The sequence below is a fragment of the Centropristis striata genome, chromosome 12 (genome assembly GCF_030273125.1).
Source record: "Centropristis striata isolate RG_2023a ecotype Rhode Island chromosome 12, C.striata_1.0, whole genome shotgun sequence".
NCBI classification, from domain to species: Eukaryota; Metazoa; Chordata; class Actinopteri; order Perciformes; family Serranidae; genus Centropristis; species Centropristis striata.
The window spans coordinates 10,607,217-10,628,357 of NC_081528.1; the positions used below are offsets into that span (position 1 = coordinate 10,607,217).

Sequence of the window (21,141 nt, forward strand, 5' to 3'; positions counted from 1 at the left end):
ATAATGGATCGTCAAAACAGCTGTTGATTAATTCACAATAATAATCCATTATTTCCCCCCGCTCTAATGCCACATGTTTGACACCATATTTTTTACATCTTAGTAATAAATATATCCTCCAAAATTCCTCCACTTTTGATAATAACATACAACTACTAAATCTTATCAGTGGTTCACTGTATCACTCATATGCACTTAATTCCCATGATTCCTACAATGCTCTTAATGTTGTTTTAATGGATTTTCTGCCCCGAGTATTGGCATGAAAATGGTCCAACGTAAAGATACTAAATGTCGACTTCATTTCATTATTGACAGCCTCGTCGGCCTCAAAATCCCATTTGAATCTGTAGTGGTTTCTACACCGTAGGAACAAAAATTTAGAACGTATTTTCAGTTGAAATCACTCCCAGGATATCTATTCCGAAAGCAGTGGAGTGGAAAACGGGCACAGAAAAGTACAAAAACACTGTCAGACAGAATAGAAACTGGGGGAGCCATTACCTTGTCTGCATCCGTGGCTGTTAGCTGCATTATCTTGAAGCCATCTCCGACGTTCTCCTCAATGGTCACATCAAGAATATCATTAGGGAAAACAGGCGGGTTGTCATTGACGTCCTGCAGCGTGATCTCCACCTGCAGAGGAAGAATAAACACCACAGTTTCCGTTAAAGCGCTGCCAAACTCAGCCTGCTACAGCTGTTAAGAGGGAAAAAAAAGTGTTCATCTTCTGGGACTTCAGATGATGAAGAAGCTGCAGAAGAAGGGGAAAGTTATCATTCTCTGACTCCAGAGAGGCTGGAGGGGAAAAGCTGTGAAATGATGAAGTGTAGTATATTGACTTGAAAGGTCAAAAACTAAGGAGACTGAATTACTGTTTTTCCCAAAGATCATTTATTTACATTTAATAGTAGAATAATTCTGATCTTCAAAGCCAAACAGCAGCTACTATACTGAACTCAACACTGGATAAAAAAACAGAAACTTTTAACATCCGATTTATTATTGAAAAAATATTATGTTGAAATGTGAATGTTTCTGGGGAAACAGAATGCAAAATTGGCAAGAACAAGAAAAGAGACATTAAAACCAAACTACAGGAGCTGCAAAACTGGCTAGTTAGAGTTAGCTAAAGTCAATTTAACTATTTAACTTCTTCTTGTTGTGTAATTGATTAATCAATTTGCGTGCCCCAAAACCTTCATAAATTCACTGAGTGTGTTGAAGCACAAATAAAGCAGTAAACTAATGTTTAATTGTAATAGAGAAAATAAGTAATAAAAAAGTCTTCCAAAAAAGCTAACCGGTCTAGCTTAGTAGATTAACCATAATGCTAATTTTATCACTTTTTTTAATCACTATAGCCTCACACCACCTAGATAAGGCTAGTTTATGAGCGAATTTACCCACTTTGTTTTCTGTTTCCTGTAATGTAATAGTAAGTCAGTAGCTAAATGTAATAACCTAACCTAGCAGCCTAGCAGTTTCTATCCAAACACTATTGAATTAATATGACTTGAGGTGGTTAAGGTACATTTCAAACACATATCTGAACTTGTTGGATTAATGTAGGCTATATGTAATGTATTGATCTATTTCATTTAAGAATAAAGCTTAAGGAAATAGTAGTAGGCTACTGTACAGTGCAAGTGCCCTAAACCAACATCTAGAAAACTGCATTGTGGGTCTACGACAGAAATCATACACCCCACTGTCACTTGAGCTCATGGAAATTGTGCAATTTACAAATTGACTTGAGGCTCTTTTCCATGGAGACTTACAGTGAGTGTAACAGTAGAGCAAACTAACTGCAGCTCTGGGATTTTCACTTTCATGTCTTAGAAACCAAAATAAACACACATTACTTGGAGACCACAGACCCCCCATATGGATAAACTCTGTCCCATATAATGAGACTTGTTCTGATAACCTAAATATATTACAGACACAGCAGTGGTAAGAGTGAAACCTATGATTAGATCAATTGTTTATAAATTATATGATTTTGAGTAAATCAAAGTGGCGCTTAACTTTTCCTCCTTTTACAAAAAAAAAAGTACCACGTGAACCCACTTAAGGATCCCCAACGGTTCTTTCACCACACTTGGAGAACCCTTCATCACCATGCTGGTTTGTGGTTAATATACTACAAGGTCAAAAGTACGTACGGCCACATCTTTGTTTTTTTCATTGCTTTTGGGTAGCCCCCTTCGTTACAATTAAGGGGAATCTTGTTAAGTATTTTTCACCATAGTGTGCATCCAACTTTGTGGCAGGGATGGCATTTTTCCTTCTCGACACACAAACAACTGCAGGCCTTTAAAGAAATTGTTTTCCCAGTGTGGTGTGGAACAACTGATCTGGCCTAATCCCACCTTACTACAAGAGCACTAGAATTAAAATAAGTACAAGAACAATAGTTTGTGCATTAAATTATGTTAACTGCTACAGTACCAAGGGGAACTAAACCAATATATCACAACCAGCAGTGGTGGAATGTAACCAAGTACATTTACTCAAGTACTTAAGTACAATTTTGAGGTACGTGTACTTAACTTGAATATTTCCATTTTATGTAACTTTACATTTCTACTCCACTAGATTTAGCTGCCAGCTTAAGTTACTTTTCAGGTCAACATTCAACATAAAAATATGATCAATTTAAAGTCATTAGACATTTTATTTTCATTAAACCTCATAACACTGCAAATAAATGCATCAATACAAATAATCTAATAATTTAGAATATATAAAACAATCTGAGTGTGGCCATTCTGCATAAGGAGTACTTTTACTTTTGATATTTTTAAAACATTTTGATGCTGACACTTTTGTACTTTTACTTAAAGTTTTTAAAGGACTTTTACTTGCAGTGGAGTAATTTCATCGTGTGGTATTCCTTTACTTAAATGAGGGATCTGAATACTTCTTCCACCACTGACAACCTGCCATCTATAGCTGACAGAGGAGCAGTTACACAAGCTGGGCTATGCAAATGTCTGAGGGAAAGTGGAAACCCTGGAGACAGTGAGAGTGAGACATTTATGGTTTCAGATGTTCTGTGTCTAGTGTGGCGATATTACATTTCCACTCATATCCCACAACTTAAACTGTGATCCCCTCCGCCTCATCCACTAACCCAAATATGCATTTCAAAGCCAGTAAACACGGCTCGCTTTTGAATCATAACAGACATTTTGCTGCGCATTCTTTGTTTATTGACTCTATAAATATGGAAAAGCCGTGTTTAAATTCTCCAGTGATAGGATCTCCATTAATGTTGACAGTGATTATGGTAATTCTTGTGCCAGGCATCACAAGATGCCCCCAACCTCTGTTTCGCAACCCCCTGAAATGAAACACACACACACACAGATGAAGCTACGTGTTAGTGAGATGACATAGGAAATGGGAAAAGAACAGTTGTCAAAAAGTCTACAATAGGTGCAGCTTTCTGAACAAGAATTTCCCAGCGGGCATTTATAGAGCAGACAATAGGCTTCAAGGCCGCACGACTGCCGAGGTGGGGGGTCACATACAGCAGCCTATTCATACCCGCCTATTGACAGGAAAAGCAGACTCCACGTCCCACAAATCTGTTCTGCAACCAACAGTAGCAGGAAACTGTTTGCAACAGCTGCCACAGACTCCTTTTGGAAAAAAAGTTCAGTTCATTAAAGATGACCCAGAACAAAAAGCTTGAGGGAGACGTCGTTGAAATGGTGTCAGAGTCTGGCTGAATAAAATATGCTCCTTGCTGTTTACTGTTATGACACCGACAGCAGCCGGGAAAATTCTGTGTATAAGGTCACAATTACAGCAAATCGCATCACATCTGATGTGATTGTGCCAGGACGAGGAAGTTGTCCACTTATTAAACCCGCTCTGAGTTTGGTGTCTGCATGAGTGGAGATAATTACAGAAGAACAAGACAGATTATGTCCCGGGCACCGGCGATGCACAAGTCGCACAAACAAGCCACAGTGACAGCGGCTCTCGACTCAACTTGCGCCCGAGCCGAGGGACCGGGGCAAAGTCAACAAACAATGAATATTTATCTCCCGCCCTGTGTGTCCCCTTGATGTGTAAATAATGCAAGGCCCACTTCTGAGGAGTGAACTAATTAGGGTAGAAGTGCAGTTTTGAGAAATAATTACGCCTCACGCTTCCAGTTTGCATTACCCAGGCTCCCACGGGACAGGAATATATCAAAGAGCTTTGGTGAAAAATTCATGGGAGGAAGAGGAAGCAAGGTCAGGAGGGGGGAGAGGCTGAGAGATGCAGGAAGAGAGGTTCTGTTCCCTCTACCTGTCTGCGGCGGACCCAGACGCCCCGGCCGAGGCAGGTGAAACACATTAGTTTACAAGGTAAAAGATTGTGTTTCACGAACTACTGTTTCAAGTTGCAGGTGCTGCTAACTGGCTGCCAGGGTTTTATTATTTATGGGGAGGTATGAATGATTCACGCGTCAAGTGGTTCCTGAGCGCTGTCGATTATGAGACCTTAAGTGATGGAAGGTATTTGTCCGAGAGGTTGGGACCGGAGCTCATACTCAGCAGTGATAAATTAATCTTGTCACAAAATTCCCAGAGCTTATATGATATAAGCAGGACTGACAGGTGGGATAATTTAGATGTCTGAGCTTATGTTATGTAATCAAGTCCACGTTCTCACTCGTTGGATTTAAATTTAACAGCTCAGCTCATCCATATTACACATTTTCCACTAACCTCAAGATATTTTTGTTTTTATGTGAGATGTGATTTGAGATATCTAGAATTTCTGTGGTGACCCCATTATAAATGGGGAGAATGGATTTATTTTTTTTTATTATTGTTGTACTCAAATCATGGGAATAATACATTTGAAATATTCAACGACTAGTCTTTCCAGTGAAAATGACCTGGTTATTCTGAATAATTCAATGACCTCACATGAACTTTCAAGCAAAGAAATAGTCGATTTTTAGTCCAACTTTTGAGGGAAAATACAACCATAACATTGATTCTGGAAAGTCCTGCTGCTGTTGAGTTTTGAAATCATTTTTAATGCCGTAAGGAGCAGAAATGAAATTCCACCTACCTCGCCTGTATTGGGGTGGAGGCAATAGTTTCAAAGAAATATTGGCACATCTGCGTGGCTATGACTAGTTGAGAAAATACTGTATATGTTTTTGTAATTTGGGTGAACTGACCTTCAAAAAGTATCAAAGTGTTGCTGTATCATTCACTCATATTCGGTGTTACTGACACTCCACATTTAACCATCTTTAAAAAGACTTGCTTGTGAAAGCAAACGAGACATCAAAGGAACAGACATTTACCTCGAGAGTAACAAAATATACCAAAAATAATTCCTGCATCCCACCACACTGTAATATCCGACGTGAGAAGAAGAAGTTCTGGTTACAACTGAAGGTAAAAGCATCACCTGCGAGCCCTGAGAGCAAACAACCATTGCTATTTCCCCCCATGTGTGTAAAAAAAAAAAAAAGGGAAGTAGCACAGGTTTTCATATGTTTCCCACTTGAAACGTCTCATACTTGTAGTTCTGCCAAACCTCTGCAGACAGACAGACAGACAGTGGGGAAAAGTCACTACAGGAGCAGGAGATCCATTATATGAGCACAATCCCATGTAGGCTGTGCACATATTTTGTCAGTTACCCACTCAGTTATTTCTATTAGAGGGCCTGATTAATTAAGTGAGGAATGGTTCGCATTACAGATGAGTAATACAGTGCATACTTGCTTCATTGAACACCACGAAAAGATTGAAATTCACATCATTAGCACAAATATTTCTTCCAAAGCAGACCTTAAACACTGAGTGCAACTGATGCAACAGTTGGCCTGTAAATGTTGAGCTCATCTGATCGTAAAAAAAAAACTGGAGCAGGGTGTGCCTCCTGCAGGAAACAATAATTTCAAAATGATTAAATGTCTCATTAGATGCTGTTGACGACTCGGGGTCAAGGATCGGGGGAAGCACCGACTTCCAGCTCTCGTTATACTTGGCCTCTGAGATTGAATGAGTCCACTTTGCATGATCCATTTTTACTGATGTGGACATGAGCTTAAGTTGAAGCTTAATGCGTCAACAAAAAAGAAATCACTGGGATCACAAAGTAATTCCAAATATAACACTTCATCATCAAGGCAGAGCCAGAATCATGTGCTGTAAAAAGGAGTTAGTCAGGCTTTGGCACAGTATAAACAGCTAAATGGCACAAAGGAATTTTTGCAATGCCATAAAAGAGAATGAACACTAAAAGCCTCTGATTTCACGACATTTAACCAAATCTAATCCAATCTCAGGTATGATGCACTGTTTGTTTACAATGACATGATGGTTATCTAAGGTTACAATGGTCTAATGCCTCAGCTGGGGCCTTGTGTAATGTGAGGACCGTGACCGAGTCGAAGGCTGGTACAGCTTGGGCTGGTTAGTGAGAGTATTCCAACAGAAGCAGGAAAATACAAAGGCTCCAATTGCCGGGCTTCTCCAGAGTAGCCGGAGAGTCATCACTGGGCCTTCTCATATGCAGACGGAGAGGTTATATCCCCTTCCAACCACTGACTGTGAAACCTTCTAAGAGCCGCACCCAAGCAGGTCAGTAAGGACTTTCCAGCTAATTCCCACAACTGCTTCAAGAAAATCTTAAACTCCCAGAGGCTTCTAATGGACTCCCTGCACATTTGGAAAATCATACTTTTCCCAAAGTTCCTGCTCTATTTAAGAGCAACCGTATTGTACGGAGGAATCTGTCATCCTCTCAACTTTGAGAATGGATTACCGAGCGTCTAGAAAAAGCCCAGGCCCGGGTCTGTGTTTGCCTCGCTTAATCTGAAAACCGTATGGTGTGATCCACGCACGTCTGATGAATGCCCTGCTATGAATAAGAGAAATTGTGAAGTTGGGCACATTCAACATAATTCATTTCCTGCAACTTCGGAGACTTGAAGAAAAAGATCATCATTATTCCAATTCATCTTCACTTCCTTCTCTACCTCTCCTTGTGTTGTTTCAACTGTTTACATAGAACCTCATAGACTCTTGGCTCCAGATTTATGGGGAGTTGAAGAAGTCATGGTTCTGCAGGTCAAGGACACTGGTTAAAAGTGCCATCTCAGCTCTGTGTTTTAACGACAAAAGGAAGCGCAACTGAATAATTAAGACAAGGTCAAACTGATCTCTTCCGTACGGTTTCTTTAACACGTGTACAATCGTAACTGGCTGGATCTGTCAAACAAATGCCTGCAGAGTAATTCATCTTCCAACCGCAGTCATCAGGCTCAGCAAAGTGCATGCGCGCTCCGGAGACAGGAATTTGAGCGTGCCGGAGATGGGAACGTGCCCGGGAAAAAAGGCAGACAAAGCTGGACGTCAGCCAAACCTCAACGCGCTGTGCAAGAGAGAGAAGTCAGGATACGATCATATCCCCCCCAAGTCCCCCAAAATCTTCATGGAAAGAAAAAACTGAGCGAGAGTGAGTAAGAGAAAGAGACAGACAAAACAAAACAGGAGAGCCTGCAAACCATCACAAAGCACCTTGGCCTTATGTAACCAACAAGGGGAGAGAGAGGAGAGACAATGTTGGACAAGTGGTTTTAATAAAGGGGATCACTGTCCTCTCGGCGGACCACTTCACCAACTGTTAAAAGATTGTTTGTCTTCAGCAGGCCCCTTCAAGCCCCCTGCAAACCCCTTGCCAAGCAAGGTTCCCTCTGAGCATTTCTGCTGGGACATATAATCCAACAGAACGAATAACCCACCAGGTCATCTGGACCCGTGTAGTGTTTCACAGAGGTTCTGGGCTCGCCTACATCTCTGCACACAGGAGAGTGGAAACAAATCATGATGGATTGCCATTTTTAACGGTCCCATATCCGGCCATGAGTGGTGCAAACTGGGGTTCTTCTTCACTATAAACAGCCATAACTCTTTCTTTCTTATTCCTACCTGAGAGAGTTAGATGGAAAGTTTAATTAGACCTTGTGCAAGATCAGAGTGGTGCTAATGGAGGAGAGACAAGATTTAGCTCTCCTTGAAGCTGGAGCACAATTCAAAGCCATCATGGAAATTACCATAGCCTATTAAACGCGGCGCATTCTGTATCCCTGGATTAAGAGGTTAGAAGAACATCAAAACAAGCATTTTCTCCTTCGTGTGAGATGAAAGGTAGAAAACAAAATAATTAGCCTATTTGTGAAAACTATGCTTTGAAGATGTAAGGAGAGAAATGCATTTTTCTTTTCTTTTTTTTATCAGTTATCTGTCTTTTTTAAGACTTCTTAAAAAATGGAAGGAGACCATAACTGGAGTCAGCCGTCTATCGGTATCCATGTTGGTGCCACCGACTCTGCGTGAGTCTGCCACCTTATCACGGCGCTCTCTCCACAATTACCTCCAATTACGCCATTCAAACCGTGCAGGCCATGGAAGGGAGAGAAACTGAGAAACACAACACTTTGTAATTGCTCACAATAACCCTCAAAATAGATCAAAAACACAAAGATTTTCAGATTTTTTTCCATTTCTGCTGCTGAAAACCAACAGATTGGTTGGGAATTACCATTTTTGGACACTTCTTACTCTTGTTCCTCCCCATCTCAGACCACAATATTCAACTTTTTATTGTTTTCCAACTTCTGATGGCTGGAGTTACCACTTACTTTGCTGAAAAACATTTTACTTTCAACACAAGATAAGCTCATTTGCAGTTTTCAGATAGCAAAGTCATCTTTTCAAGTGCTGCCTTGTGTTGAACTTGATGGTGATGCATTTTTTTTTTGCAGAGGATAAGAGGTAAGAGAGTGTTTTCCAGCTTGTAGAAAAGCATGTAATCCTTCAACTGATATGAAAGGAAGGAAAATCCCCAAAACTAGAGATACAAGCTCCAGCTTTCATCCCACAGCTGCGATATAACACATTGCTACAGTTTAAACTCTCCAAGAGAATAATGAAGTACTCAGATTTTGTGCCACCTGGAACACTTACAACACTAAAATATAGCGTACAGGTTAATACATCAATTATTTTACACACTGAAAGGAATTTGTTATGGAGTATTTTTCTAATGCAGTATAGTTGCATCCTTAAAAAAGAAATTTGAGCATTTCTTAAACTGCTGGCGACGTTAGAAAAAGGAATATTATTTTCTTGTTTTGATGCAAATTTGACATGATTTGTCTGGAGCCATCATAAATTTAGATAGATAGATTGGGAAGATTGTTCCAAATGGCCCAGTATGTACTCTCAAACTTCACATGAGAGAGATTTTAACAGATAACTGCTAAATCTAAGTGATATCAGGCATCATCCTCTAAAGCCAATGTTGCTTTCCAAGACTTCTGGAAGAGCTGCGAGAGGATTTAAATACAATTATGGCTTCCATTTCATAGTTGCTGTCAACCGGTGATGAATGCATGAGATTTACAGGAGCGAAAGGGAAAAAAAGAAACATTAGCACAGCATCTCAGTCTGGATTTGACCTAATTATTATCAAGTCACATCTGTGATGACATCTCCCCCATGCAGTTGGCTAATTCCTTAACCTAGAAATCTAGGTTAAATAATTAGCCAACTGTAATGACGTTTGGGACTGATATGATTATCAATTCATTAGATCTGGTTTTCATCATGGTAATGGTTGAGAACTCAGGAAGCATCAAAGCAAATGTTGTTCCCAGACTCTTTCCTGTCTGCTTGTTTGTTGGTGACAGTCACCGGTTTTAAAGTCTGTCTCCTTTCAGTACTAGCAAGTCAGGAAATAAAACACAAAAGGCGTGTATTGTGTGGTTTTCCAGGGCCACTATATTACAAATATATCACAAAAGAATGGAAGTTTCCTTTTAACATTATAAAGTTCAGTTTTAAATGAAACTAAAGTTGAACTGAATACATCACTGGCTGGCACAGGTCTTTGAGGGAAAAAAAATAATTCTGAGGTGAAAACTGAAAAAAGATGATACTTAACTGCAGTTTACTTCATTTAAACAAGCATGAGTGGAGGAGTGGAGGGCAGGAAGTCAGGAATGTAAGTGTATTAATATGTGTGTGTAGAAGAAACCAGCTTTAATCCAAACAAGATCTTTGCGTATTGTGTGAAAAGCTCCACATAACCCCCTGCAGCCCCTGTTTATGTGAAAAAACCCTGCAAACATTAATGGTAGGAGGAGCAACAAGAGAGGGGGGGTGCAGTATTCAAACTTGCGGCTGACCTGTGCTCCAGAAGCTCACGGCCACCCAAAGCCCCCATTGATTATACTAAAAACAAGATAGTAGCTTAAGTGAAAACTTATAACAGTGGACAGGAGTTTAGATTTGTTAGATGCATTTTGATTAAGGGGAATTCTGAGTGAAGTTAAAGTAATAGTGTGATGTTTGGGGAAAATGCTTGTTTGTGATCTTACTGAGAGTTGGATAAGATAGATACAACTCTCATGTCTGTTACGTAAGCAGTTGGCTTGGTTTAGCATAAAAAACTGGAAAGAAAGGAAAAAGGGAGAAGGAATGTGAAAACAGCAATTTGAGGTTTTAAGGGGAGTTACGTGCTGCAACTACTCCTGACACAAAATGCTTTATAAATCAACCTACTGTGGCTGTTTTGCAGAAAACCAACAAAGAACCAACAAGTCCTCCAAACCATTTGATGACAAATACGGTTTGTTCCTACCCACAAAATACAACATTTCCTAAAGTGGTGCCCCTACTGTTATCAGGACATCTACACCTCTCCATACCTGAACATAATATAACAGTTTTAAACTAACATAAACATTCAGATTATTCATAGTTGGGTTAGGTTTAGGAAACAAGCTACATGATTAGGCTTAGGAAAAGATAGTTTAGCATAAAATCACTAACACCAGACGTGAGGTCGGTGACTTAAAACGTGAAGAAAAACGTGACGTAGCTTGTTAATTAATTACATATGTTACTTAAAATACCAATGTAACTTTTAGTTTAACTGAGGCCACAAACACCAGTCTCCTTGATCAAAGTCTTGTGTTTGTTGGACCAATTCAACACCATCCAACAGTCACCAATGCAGCCTGATGAAGCTCTAAAAAACACTGCTTCACATCCCATAAGTAAACTTTATGTTACTACGAGACAACTTTCTCTCTTTTTTGTGCTTCCTCGTCATGAAAGCCATTGCTCTTTTTGGCGCACCATACATCTGCCGCGGCCATTTAGGCCTCAGCAGGAACCAGCTTGGCAAGAAAACCTGATCTGAAGACATTCTGAGGGGCAAGAGAAAAAAAAATGACAGAGAAATGTTGATGAATTTAACATGAGGTGGCGTAAAAAAGACTTCTGCCAAATGACTTGACAATGAGGGACAGTTTCCCCCTGCTGGGGCCATTCATGGAAACAGACTGGAGGGCCCTGAGATAGCTTTGCCTCTCTTTTCTCTTTCAAAGATACAAATGGATGAAAACTATGCACCAATCACACGGTGGGCTATGACATGCTCATTCATACATGTGTGATGGTAGCAGCACCCCTCCCCCCTGCCGTCATACTGCACACATACCTCCACACACTTCCTCACAACAAGGACGTATACAAGGCTTCGCATGTTTAACTCTCTTATTATCATGAAGATGGGCCTTTTAGAAGTACCATCCATCTTAATTAACAAGCCATTTGTATGCACTTCAGTCTCCAAGACAAAATAGCATGGGAAGAAATCCTGGGGCCAAAGACGAATTCTAGGGCTCTAAGACATCATTAGTGGATTAAAAAGAAAAAAAAAAACCTTCAATGGCCTTCCCATGTTGCCTGCACATTTCATTATCTCCCACTTTTCACGGCAACTCCCGTCCTCATCCTTTGCATTTTACGGATGCAATCCAAAACTTTCTCCATGGAGCTTGAGCCCTCGCTTCCCATTCCTTTAGAGTTCCACATAATTTGAGGCACTCTCTGCGTGATTTACGGCCCCGGCCATAACATCAATGCCTCACTGTCTGTAAAGTGAAAGCGACTGACGTATAGCATGTCGTTCTGTGGCTACTGAAAATGAGTGAATATAATTTCTGCCTTCAGACGTCAAGCAACGAACAAACAAATGTCAGCCTCAATATGATCTGTTTTCCCTCACCAGTCCCCGTGGCTGAACGGCTCGCAATAAGAAGAGCTGTTGAAAGATCACTATTTTAAAGTGGCTCTGTTTTTGGCAGATGTCTGGCTTTCCAAGTGGTCACTGGGTGGTGTGTGTGTGTGTGTGTGTGTGTGTGTGTGTGTGTGAGAGTGTATGGGGGTCTTCCCATCGGGCCTGTGTCTGCAAAACAAAAAGGAAATGTTTCAAAAACAGCCTTATGGGTAATTCGCCTTCACAGCCATCGCTTTTTTCCTTTCTTTTTTTCTTTTTGTCTGGCGGCACGCTTGAACGCAGCTGAATAGCCAAGAGACAATTCGTCTCAATTCCCCATTCAGGAAACCTACAGAGACTATTAATTGTCAACTCATAAAGGCCCCATGGACGCCCCATGAGAGAGGAAGACTTTTTTTTCTCTTTCTCACTCCCCTCCTCCTTTTCTCTCAGCCTCTACTATCATCCATAACACCTTTAGGTTTTCTCCAGGGTTTAGAGGGTCAGCGCGCGAGGTCAGGAGGTGATGATTAATTCCTCGGAGCAGTTGCATTGTGGGAGCCTTTGGTTACTCTGGGGTCAAAACCTCAGTTTAGCACAAGGGTGTCATTTGTTAGCTGACCTCTCCTGCAGCGCTGACATGTATTTTGTGGATCAGGAGAAGAAAAGCAGAAGAAGGGACGACTTCTGTACTTCATTTCTATCACTTCTTGTTTAAATAAATCCTCCAGACTTTTACCCCCCAAAAAAGAGACATGCCGCCCAGACAACAAGACTTGTGGGCATTTGGGAATTTGACAAAAAGAAATACTCAGACAACAAAAGAGCAATGCTATCCTGAGTTGGGAAGTGAAACCAGCAATCAGAAATCACTCAAACAAAGGGCTTCTTAAAACAGCGAACACCAAAGTTGGTGTTTAGTAGTGAAGAAATTGTTTAGTCTAGCAACAATAGCAACAAAAATGTAAAGTCATTATCAATATCTGTGGCAAACAATATGGGGATGAAACACAAGATATACAGTGTATCCCAAAGCCGCTCCGCAGCCGGGCAAACACACAAACAGACCTCTGACAAGTGACATATTAATTCAACATTTACACAACATGTTAAACAATGCATCCAGGAAAAGGCGGATTGTGTTCGAAATCTTTATGAGATATGTTTAGACTGAACAGCTTCAGATAACACAAATACACACGTCTCTTGTAGGAAAACAAGCAAAGGGGCACGATCTCATCCTGAGCACTGTTGGGAAGTCAGATGTGCTTTTTATTTTCCTGTCAGTGTTTGGGACCCTTTTAACAGGATGTCAGCGAACAGTCTTTGTAATGAAAACAATATTTACCCACAAACAGTCAGAACCACTTTCATGACTTTCAGTGAATGCAGGAAAAACATCCTCACGGCCACAAACCAATGCCAGTATAAGTACCATACGGCCAGTCGTGGACGCTACGTCAAAAAATCAAAACATTGGTTTGACAGTTGCACGTCATCCGGGGCAGGAGGGAAAACAAAAGCTTCTAATGTCTAAAGCTGGAGGACGTCTGGCCGCTGTCAGTCAGTGCAGAGAAGAGGATTTAAGTAGGGCTGCGCCGGGGTAAAAGGGCTTACAGTGTCACATATGATCTAGTCAACGACAGGAACAGTCACCACCTCCACCTCCACCCGTCCAACACCCACCCCCTCCGCCGCCACAGCCCGGTATGCATGGACGAAACCAACCACTTGGCATGGTAGGACAGAGAGACAGAGAGAGAAGGGGGGTGAGAGAGTGGAAAAGGGGAATGAGGGCAGCAATTGAGAGACCAGAAAAAGACAAGTGAGGCCCTAAAGTCAATTGGGCCTCTTGTCTGTCCTCTCTGCTTCTTTTCTCTCGATACTCTCCCCTCCTCTTATCCTCCCCTTCTTTTTCTCCTTAACCCCCCACCTCCACACTCTTTTTTTCAGGCCCTCTCTCAGCTGTCCTACTGGTTTTGTTCCACAGTGTCCCAAAGGTCCAGTCTGTTTCTAAAAATCAGAAATCAATGTTTCTAGAGCGCCTTGGTAGCAGAGTAGCACATGCTAAGCTACCCAAACTTTCTGACTTTCTTTTGTTTCATGTCAAACTCTCTCTCTTTATCAGTTGTCTGCACTATAAAAACAAAAATCCAATGGTCTATTCCTGATGTGATGGAAGTCTTTTTCAAAGAAAGCTACAAAAAGTCGCCAAATTGAGTGGGATTTCTACTCTAGGGACCATGAATGTCTGTTTCAAATTGCATGGCAATCCATCACATTTCAATCTTGTTGCTGTAATTCTGTGTGGGCTGAAGTGCTGGACTGATTCTCAGTAAATGTCAGAACTCAGTGGTTCTGGTGTGCTTTGGTCATTTTTGCCCAAACTTTCTAAATTTCTTTACTTTTGTTGCATGTCATACCTCTCTCCCTCTTTTTTCTATTCTTTGGCTCTGCACAATCAAATAAGGCAAAAATGCTCAAATAAAATGGCCCACTGCTGATATGATGGATGCCCTTTCTCGAAGAAAGCTACAAAAAGTCAGCAAATCACCAAATTGAATAGGATTTCTACTCCAGGTGCCATGAATGTCTGCCCCAAATTTCATGCCAATCCATCACTTTTCAATCTGGTTGATGTATTTCTGTCTGGACCAAAGTGCTGGACTCACGAAAAACCAGAATTCAATGGATCTGATTACAGTGATTGCATGTTATCAAGACTGTCTGACTTTTTCAGGACTTGTGTTGCATTCCTATCTCTCTCTCTTAGAAAATAAGGAAAAATAAGAATTTAGAAAATAAGAAAATAAAGAAAATAAATCAGAATCAAGCAAAAATGCTTGAAAAATCAATGGCCCGTTGCTGATATGATGGACTTCCTTCCTCAAACAAAGCCACAAAAAGTTGCCAAATTCAGTAGGATTTCCACTCTGGGGGACAATGAATGTCTGTACCAAATTTCATGGCAATCCATCACATTTCAATCTTGTTTCCGTGTGTCGGACTGACCGACCCGAAGACAAACAAAGCCATCCCTGCAGCCACACTGCTCCTGTGGTGAAAAACCCAACCAATAAAACTCTCTGTAAACAATATGACTTCCCTGCCTTCGATCACACTGACTGGTTTATTCATTAGATTGATCCCTTATTGTATTCCGTCCTGCCTGCACATCCTGTTCAAACAGGAAACACATTATACTAAGGAAGTAATATTATTTGCAGGTTTAGATGCTTGACAGTAATTAAAATAGAGCGTGATAATGAGAGAATGTGGAAAAAATATGTCTGCTAGTATCATCAGCCTTCAGTATCCACTGTCAGTCAAACTAAAGTTCTTCTGCAATCCAGTTGCTGCCCTCACATGCACATCCCTCTCGTCTCTCCCTCTGTGGGTCTTAATTCCTGTTTCTATTTTTCCACTGCACGCCAAGGCTCCTCTTTCATTTGACATGTCGCTCAGATTTCAAGTAAATCCAGCTCTGGGGCTCCACTGTTTATTCCTACCTGTTTAAACAATAGTAAAAGAAAAATAACGAGATATTTTCTAACTAAATAAATGCTACTGTTTTCTCAATTCTGTGGAATACACAATAGTGTAAACTGTCACAAAGCAAGAGGTTTATTTTCCATCTGATACGAATCTCAGCTCGTGGGCACCATTCAACTCTCATCTTTCTACCGAGGGAAGAGTTTCGCTGATTCAAGTAGTCTGCTAGTTACACACATTCACACCTGGGACCTGCACAGACATCTACTGTTGGCAACCAGACGCTTTATTCGAGCAGTTGTGGCTTGAATGAGTGGGTAAGTGCCTTTTTCAAGGGCACCTAAATGTTATTTATTGAGGAGGTGTTTCCCATTCAAGTTCTTCTCCTCATGTTTTTACAGCCTGGCCAGAGAGTCAAACTGAGGACTTGCTGTGTGTAGTTTTACTGCCAACTCAGAGCTGCTGTGATAGCATCACTGAATTAACTAAATGTCATTTTTTCTTACTAAAGAAAAGAGCAGATGAATAAGAACTTATTGATTTTCCCTCACTATCTCTGCACTCTACATTTCATGACATTTTATTTGGGCTACTTGCAAAAAAACTTTTTTATATATGATATTCAGCCATTAACTTCATCACTCTGACTTCAGAGTTTATTGTTTGAGGGTTAGAAGTACTGAAAATGTATACTATAGCACTACATTCATGACAATTATGAACAATGGACTTATTATTGGTATTGTGTTTGCTATTTCAGGCACTATAATATTGAGAAACAGGTCAGATACATTGGATCTCTCAGAAATTACTTTCTGAATCATATTTATGACTTTGATGACACTATTTATATGCAGAGACCTGTGAAACCCTAACCCTAACCCTGAAAAGTGAACATAAATGCATTTTGTGACTCATTTATCATGATAAGGTTGGTGATTTTGGTGTCAAATCAAGCCAAGTACCTACTTTAACTTGACAGATGTGGAATAGAACGGTTTGTTTATACTTTGGACAGTTATTGAGCTAATTAAAAAGCTAAAAATAGTGCGTCTGTCTCCACTTTGCCTTTTCACAGAGCTTTGGTGTAACATTACTTATCCAGTGTAAAACGGTTCTTTGTCTTTACACATAAAGCTTTAACTCAAGGAAAAAAATGATACTCTGAGGAATGTTTTCACAGTTAAGACTTCAAACTGCCATGCAGAGAGAGATACCGCCTCTCTGTATGTCTCCACATTGTCTAGGAATGCCTTTGCATAGCATGGTAGCCTTAAGACTTGGTAGGCCAAAAAAACCTCTCCAGGCCAGATGGTTTGGCCGGACAGCAGAGGCTGTTCACGCAGGAAACACTGAAGTTGGAAGCTTTTTCAGTTTCGCTCCGAGCGCCATGCGGCGTTCTGTAATTCCATGATTCAAACTCATTCGGCTGCGTGAAGTTTAATTGAACCACAAGCTGTTAATCCAAGGAAAGAAAATCAACTAATCCAGATTAAGGTCAGCCAGACGGGGAATGGAATTGTCAAAAGCACTCCCTGGCCTGCTGGGTACCTTTAAGGATCGGGCTCATTACTAGAAAGCCAAACATGGTCACGTGAAACAAACACCCTACCGACTGGTGGGGTTTTGTCGTACCGTGAGAAGATTTTGACATAATCTCGCACAAATAACTGCTTGTTTGTTTTCTGCTGAGCTAAGGATCCAAATCAGGAAGAGATCAGTGTGAGAAATGTGTGACTGGACTGATCCATGAATGGAATTTTAACGAGAGGTGTCCGAGCAGACTGAGGGTTATTTGATAGTGTTAGCAGATGAGGCTGGCATCGGTTTCACTTTCTTATCTTTTGCATGTAGAGAAACACACTTTCTCACTCAGTTCTTTCTCTCACGTCTCGACTTTATCTGCATTTCACCATCTCTCTCTCAACGTCCGTCTTATCTCCTCTCACGAAGGGAACGACCAGGGGCCAAGGACGTATCTTTATGAACGCAGCGTTGACAGGGGGAAATTCGTAAATAGTTCTCCGTTGCTCTGGTGACAATCCTATTCTCAGAGAAAATTGCAAGATTATGTCAATTCTGTTCACCACATCAATGCAACAGCGGGACATTCGTTCGGCTCACGCGGCGTTCACTGAATACCGCAAAAGTTTTAAAAAAGTGAATGCATTAACAGCCTATACACTCAGAGGGAAAGAAGTGGCTTCACATCCACCAAACAGGAAGCAGAGTAGATCAATAACTGGCAACACTTTACTTTAATTCTAACGTACTATAATGTTCTTTTATGCAGCTTTAAGGACATTTTTAAGAATTCAATATTAATATACAGGTTTGTCAACAATTATAACTTTTTTTTCTGGAGAGTTTTACAACAAAGTTCATTGGCATTCCTTACTAGTTTAATACTCCAGCATACAGTAATTAATGTCCACAATTTGGAAGGAAACTTCCCATTTGCTGAACATTTAAAAAAAGGTCCCAGTGTCCAACCCAGTATTAGCATTTTCCACTCAGTGATGGTGGATAGTCCAAATTAGCCACTAGTAAAGCAGCAATTTTCACTTACAATTGATTAAAACACCTCCTTAACAACAATATGCAATACCTATTAAAAATCTATATTTTTATAGTATTGTACGTTTTCTGTCTACTCAGATTTTGCACCACTTATGCACATGTTTTGTGGGCCTATAAAGGGAATCATATGTGACAAACCAATGTACAAATGAAGTTGATTTCATTCTTGGCCTTGGAAATAGTTTCCAATAAATAATGATTGATCAAGGATGAATTAATGTCCATGTTATTAATATATAAACTTGGCATACTGCCCTACCGTGCCAATCTGAATCACAGTATATATCAAACACACTGCCAGGTTTATAAATGTCCCATGGCGCTGTGAGGTGCTTTGGATTAATCTCTTGAACAATGACAAATGGTATCAAGTGCTGCACTTTAGTTTATGTTACCAGTTGGCCCCCTCTGGCATGCAGTAATAGCCACAGTATGTGGAGGTAAAGCCATGTTAACGTCATATAGATTGAGCCAATACCATAAGTCTGTAAGTTTATAGTTTTGTTAAGTGAGTTAACATGGTCATTTTGATGGTTCTGGTCCATAACACACTAAAATGAAGCTATAAATGTATTTATTTTGCAAAAAATTGAAAGCATGTCAACAGATGGGTCTACTGCTTGATAATTTGCAGCTGAGACCTGTCAAACGGTGTTCCAGCATGGACAATGCATCCCACACTGTATCGCATACAGCACTTCTCCATGAACCGCTGAGTGATTTCAGGTGGGACCGGACTCCAACATTTATCCACAAGGTCTTCGTTTTTCTTGGGGCAGCGGCAAAGACGGAGAAGAAGGACACAAATCTGACTCGGCAGCTGTGTTTGGGAAAGGAAACTATTCATCAAAAACAGGGGAGTGATATATGCTAGCCTCTCTGCGCTAACTCCAACTCTGCGTGTGACGTCTCATCTGCGCCTGTTCTCAGAGATCCATCACGGCCCTCAAAGACAGATACGCTGCGCTCGGAGGGCCTCCGCAATTAGTGCATCAACAGCTGGGGAGACCATTAGACACTCCTGGGTGTTTGCTTCATCTCTTTTGTTTGGAGAAGTCTGAACAGCATGGACAAATACAGCATACTAATGAATGGTGTCTGTCACTGTGAGCGGGGACGCCTGGGTGGGAGCCGGGGAAGGTTTTTAAGGGCCACAATGTGAATTTTGGGGCTAAAAAAAAAAAAAAAAGCAGAGAAAGGGGCTGAAGTGACGTCAAACAGCCAGTTGGAAAATCTTATTAAGACGTGTAATTTTTGCAGATGTTCATTATACTTTGGCCAGGGTTAAGAAAATAAGTGGTAGTAGAGTTTGCCATTTGTCTTTGGAGAATACATCATTGGCTGAAGCCTTGACTGTGAGCTATTTGAGGCCATTGTAGCGAATACAAGGCAATCAAACTGAAATGTAATGTTGGCCAGATGAATACTGTTGACTTTGTGTTGCATTCAGACTTGCTTCAGAGGATTTAAGTCACTGAATGGGTTGTGTCACTGCATGTGTGGCCGATTACAACCCTTCGGAGCCCAATTATCTGCACCCAGACCAAATTCCCATCGCCGACATTATTCAGACCACAGGTAGGATCCAAAGCAGTGACCACGATGAAACAGCGAGTGTGGGAGTCTGAGAACTGTCCACCTTATCTTAAAGAATTAAGATAACCCAGAAGTGAATCACTCAACATGGTCTAAACCTAATCTAAGCCCCGGCTGACGTATTCTGCATTATCTCACCTACACTTACACACACACACACGCTCTCACACACACATATGAAAACAAACAGAGATTACAGATGCCATTTATCCTCTATAAGTCAAACTGAGGGCACGGTACAGTGTATGCACGGACGATAAAACGTTTACCCCAAATACCCTAAAAAGTCTGCAGATAGCGAGGGAGATGAGATAGTGTTTGCACCGTGCTGCCATGGCTTCCAAGAGAGTGACAGGGATCTTTTTTTTCCCTCTTCTTTTTCTTGGGAAGGGTTCAACAAAGATTGTAAATGTAATCCATCCAAAAAGGAGTGCACTCCTCTTTGCAACAGACTCCCCTCGATGTTGCTATTGGCAAACGCCCTGGAGCTGGCAATCGAAAAGAGTGATGCTATTTTCTGTTAAACACTCTCCTCTTTCTTTCTTTCCTTTTCTATTTTTTTGGTTTGGTCTCTCGTCTCATCTATTCCTGAAATGTTATACAGTAAATATGTTGATTCTTTGGTCAAGTGTGGGCTAGAAATCGAAGGCCTGTAATCAGTTTTCCAAACCTCCCCGCCTTCGCTCGGCCAAGCTGTTTATTTCTATCTTGATGACATTGTCCAAAGTTGGTTCATGTATGAGGACTTCCAAATCCACGTTGCTGTATCATGGGTAAGAAGCTGTCAGAAGAGGTCTGCTTTTTGTTAAAATAAAAATATAAAGCAGCATAAATACAGAGTATAAAAATTAACTTTCTCCCCCAGCATGATGAAGATCTATTCGCCAAGTATGGAGATGTCAAATATAAGGGTACTACATCTTGGTCATTTTCCACGCATTCCACAAGTGTAACACAAGTGTATTTATGCAGCGCAGCACGCTGCCCGTAACTTATGACATGAAAACGAATGGGATAATTAAACCACTATTGACACTAATTAAACGTTCTCCAGCGTCCAGATTTAGAAGATAAACAGAGCCGAGCCAGATTTAGTTCAAACTGTAATTGACTGTGGCCATCGTGTCTGTAAATCAGTTTTACAACCAGTTTGTGGGATTTACTACCAAACCAGTGCTGCTCACCACTGGACGCTATATGCTCATATAAGACAAACTATACGTGTGAAGATTAACAGCAGAGAATAAAAGGATTAACGCTCCGATACCACACTTGATTTTTAAGAAAATATTATTTGAAATTCATGTCAGGTTTAGAGACAACAGCTGGCTTAATTATCAACCAGAAGAATGTTTATAATAGACAGAGCAA

General features: G+C 40.7%; 1 protein-coding gene across 1 annotated transcript in view; it reads right to left on the minus strand.

The window, feature by feature from the left end:
• The window catches only part of fat4 (FAT atypical cadherin 4), a 109,800-nt gene that overhangs the window by 53,835 nt on the left and 34,824 nt on the right, over positions 1–21,141 (minus strand). The window contains exon 2 of the mRNA XM_059346118.1: positions 505–636. Within this exon, the coding sequence (XP_059202101.1) occupies positions 505–636 (132 nt within the window). The remainder of the gene's footprint in view (positions 1–504; positions 637–21,141) is intronic.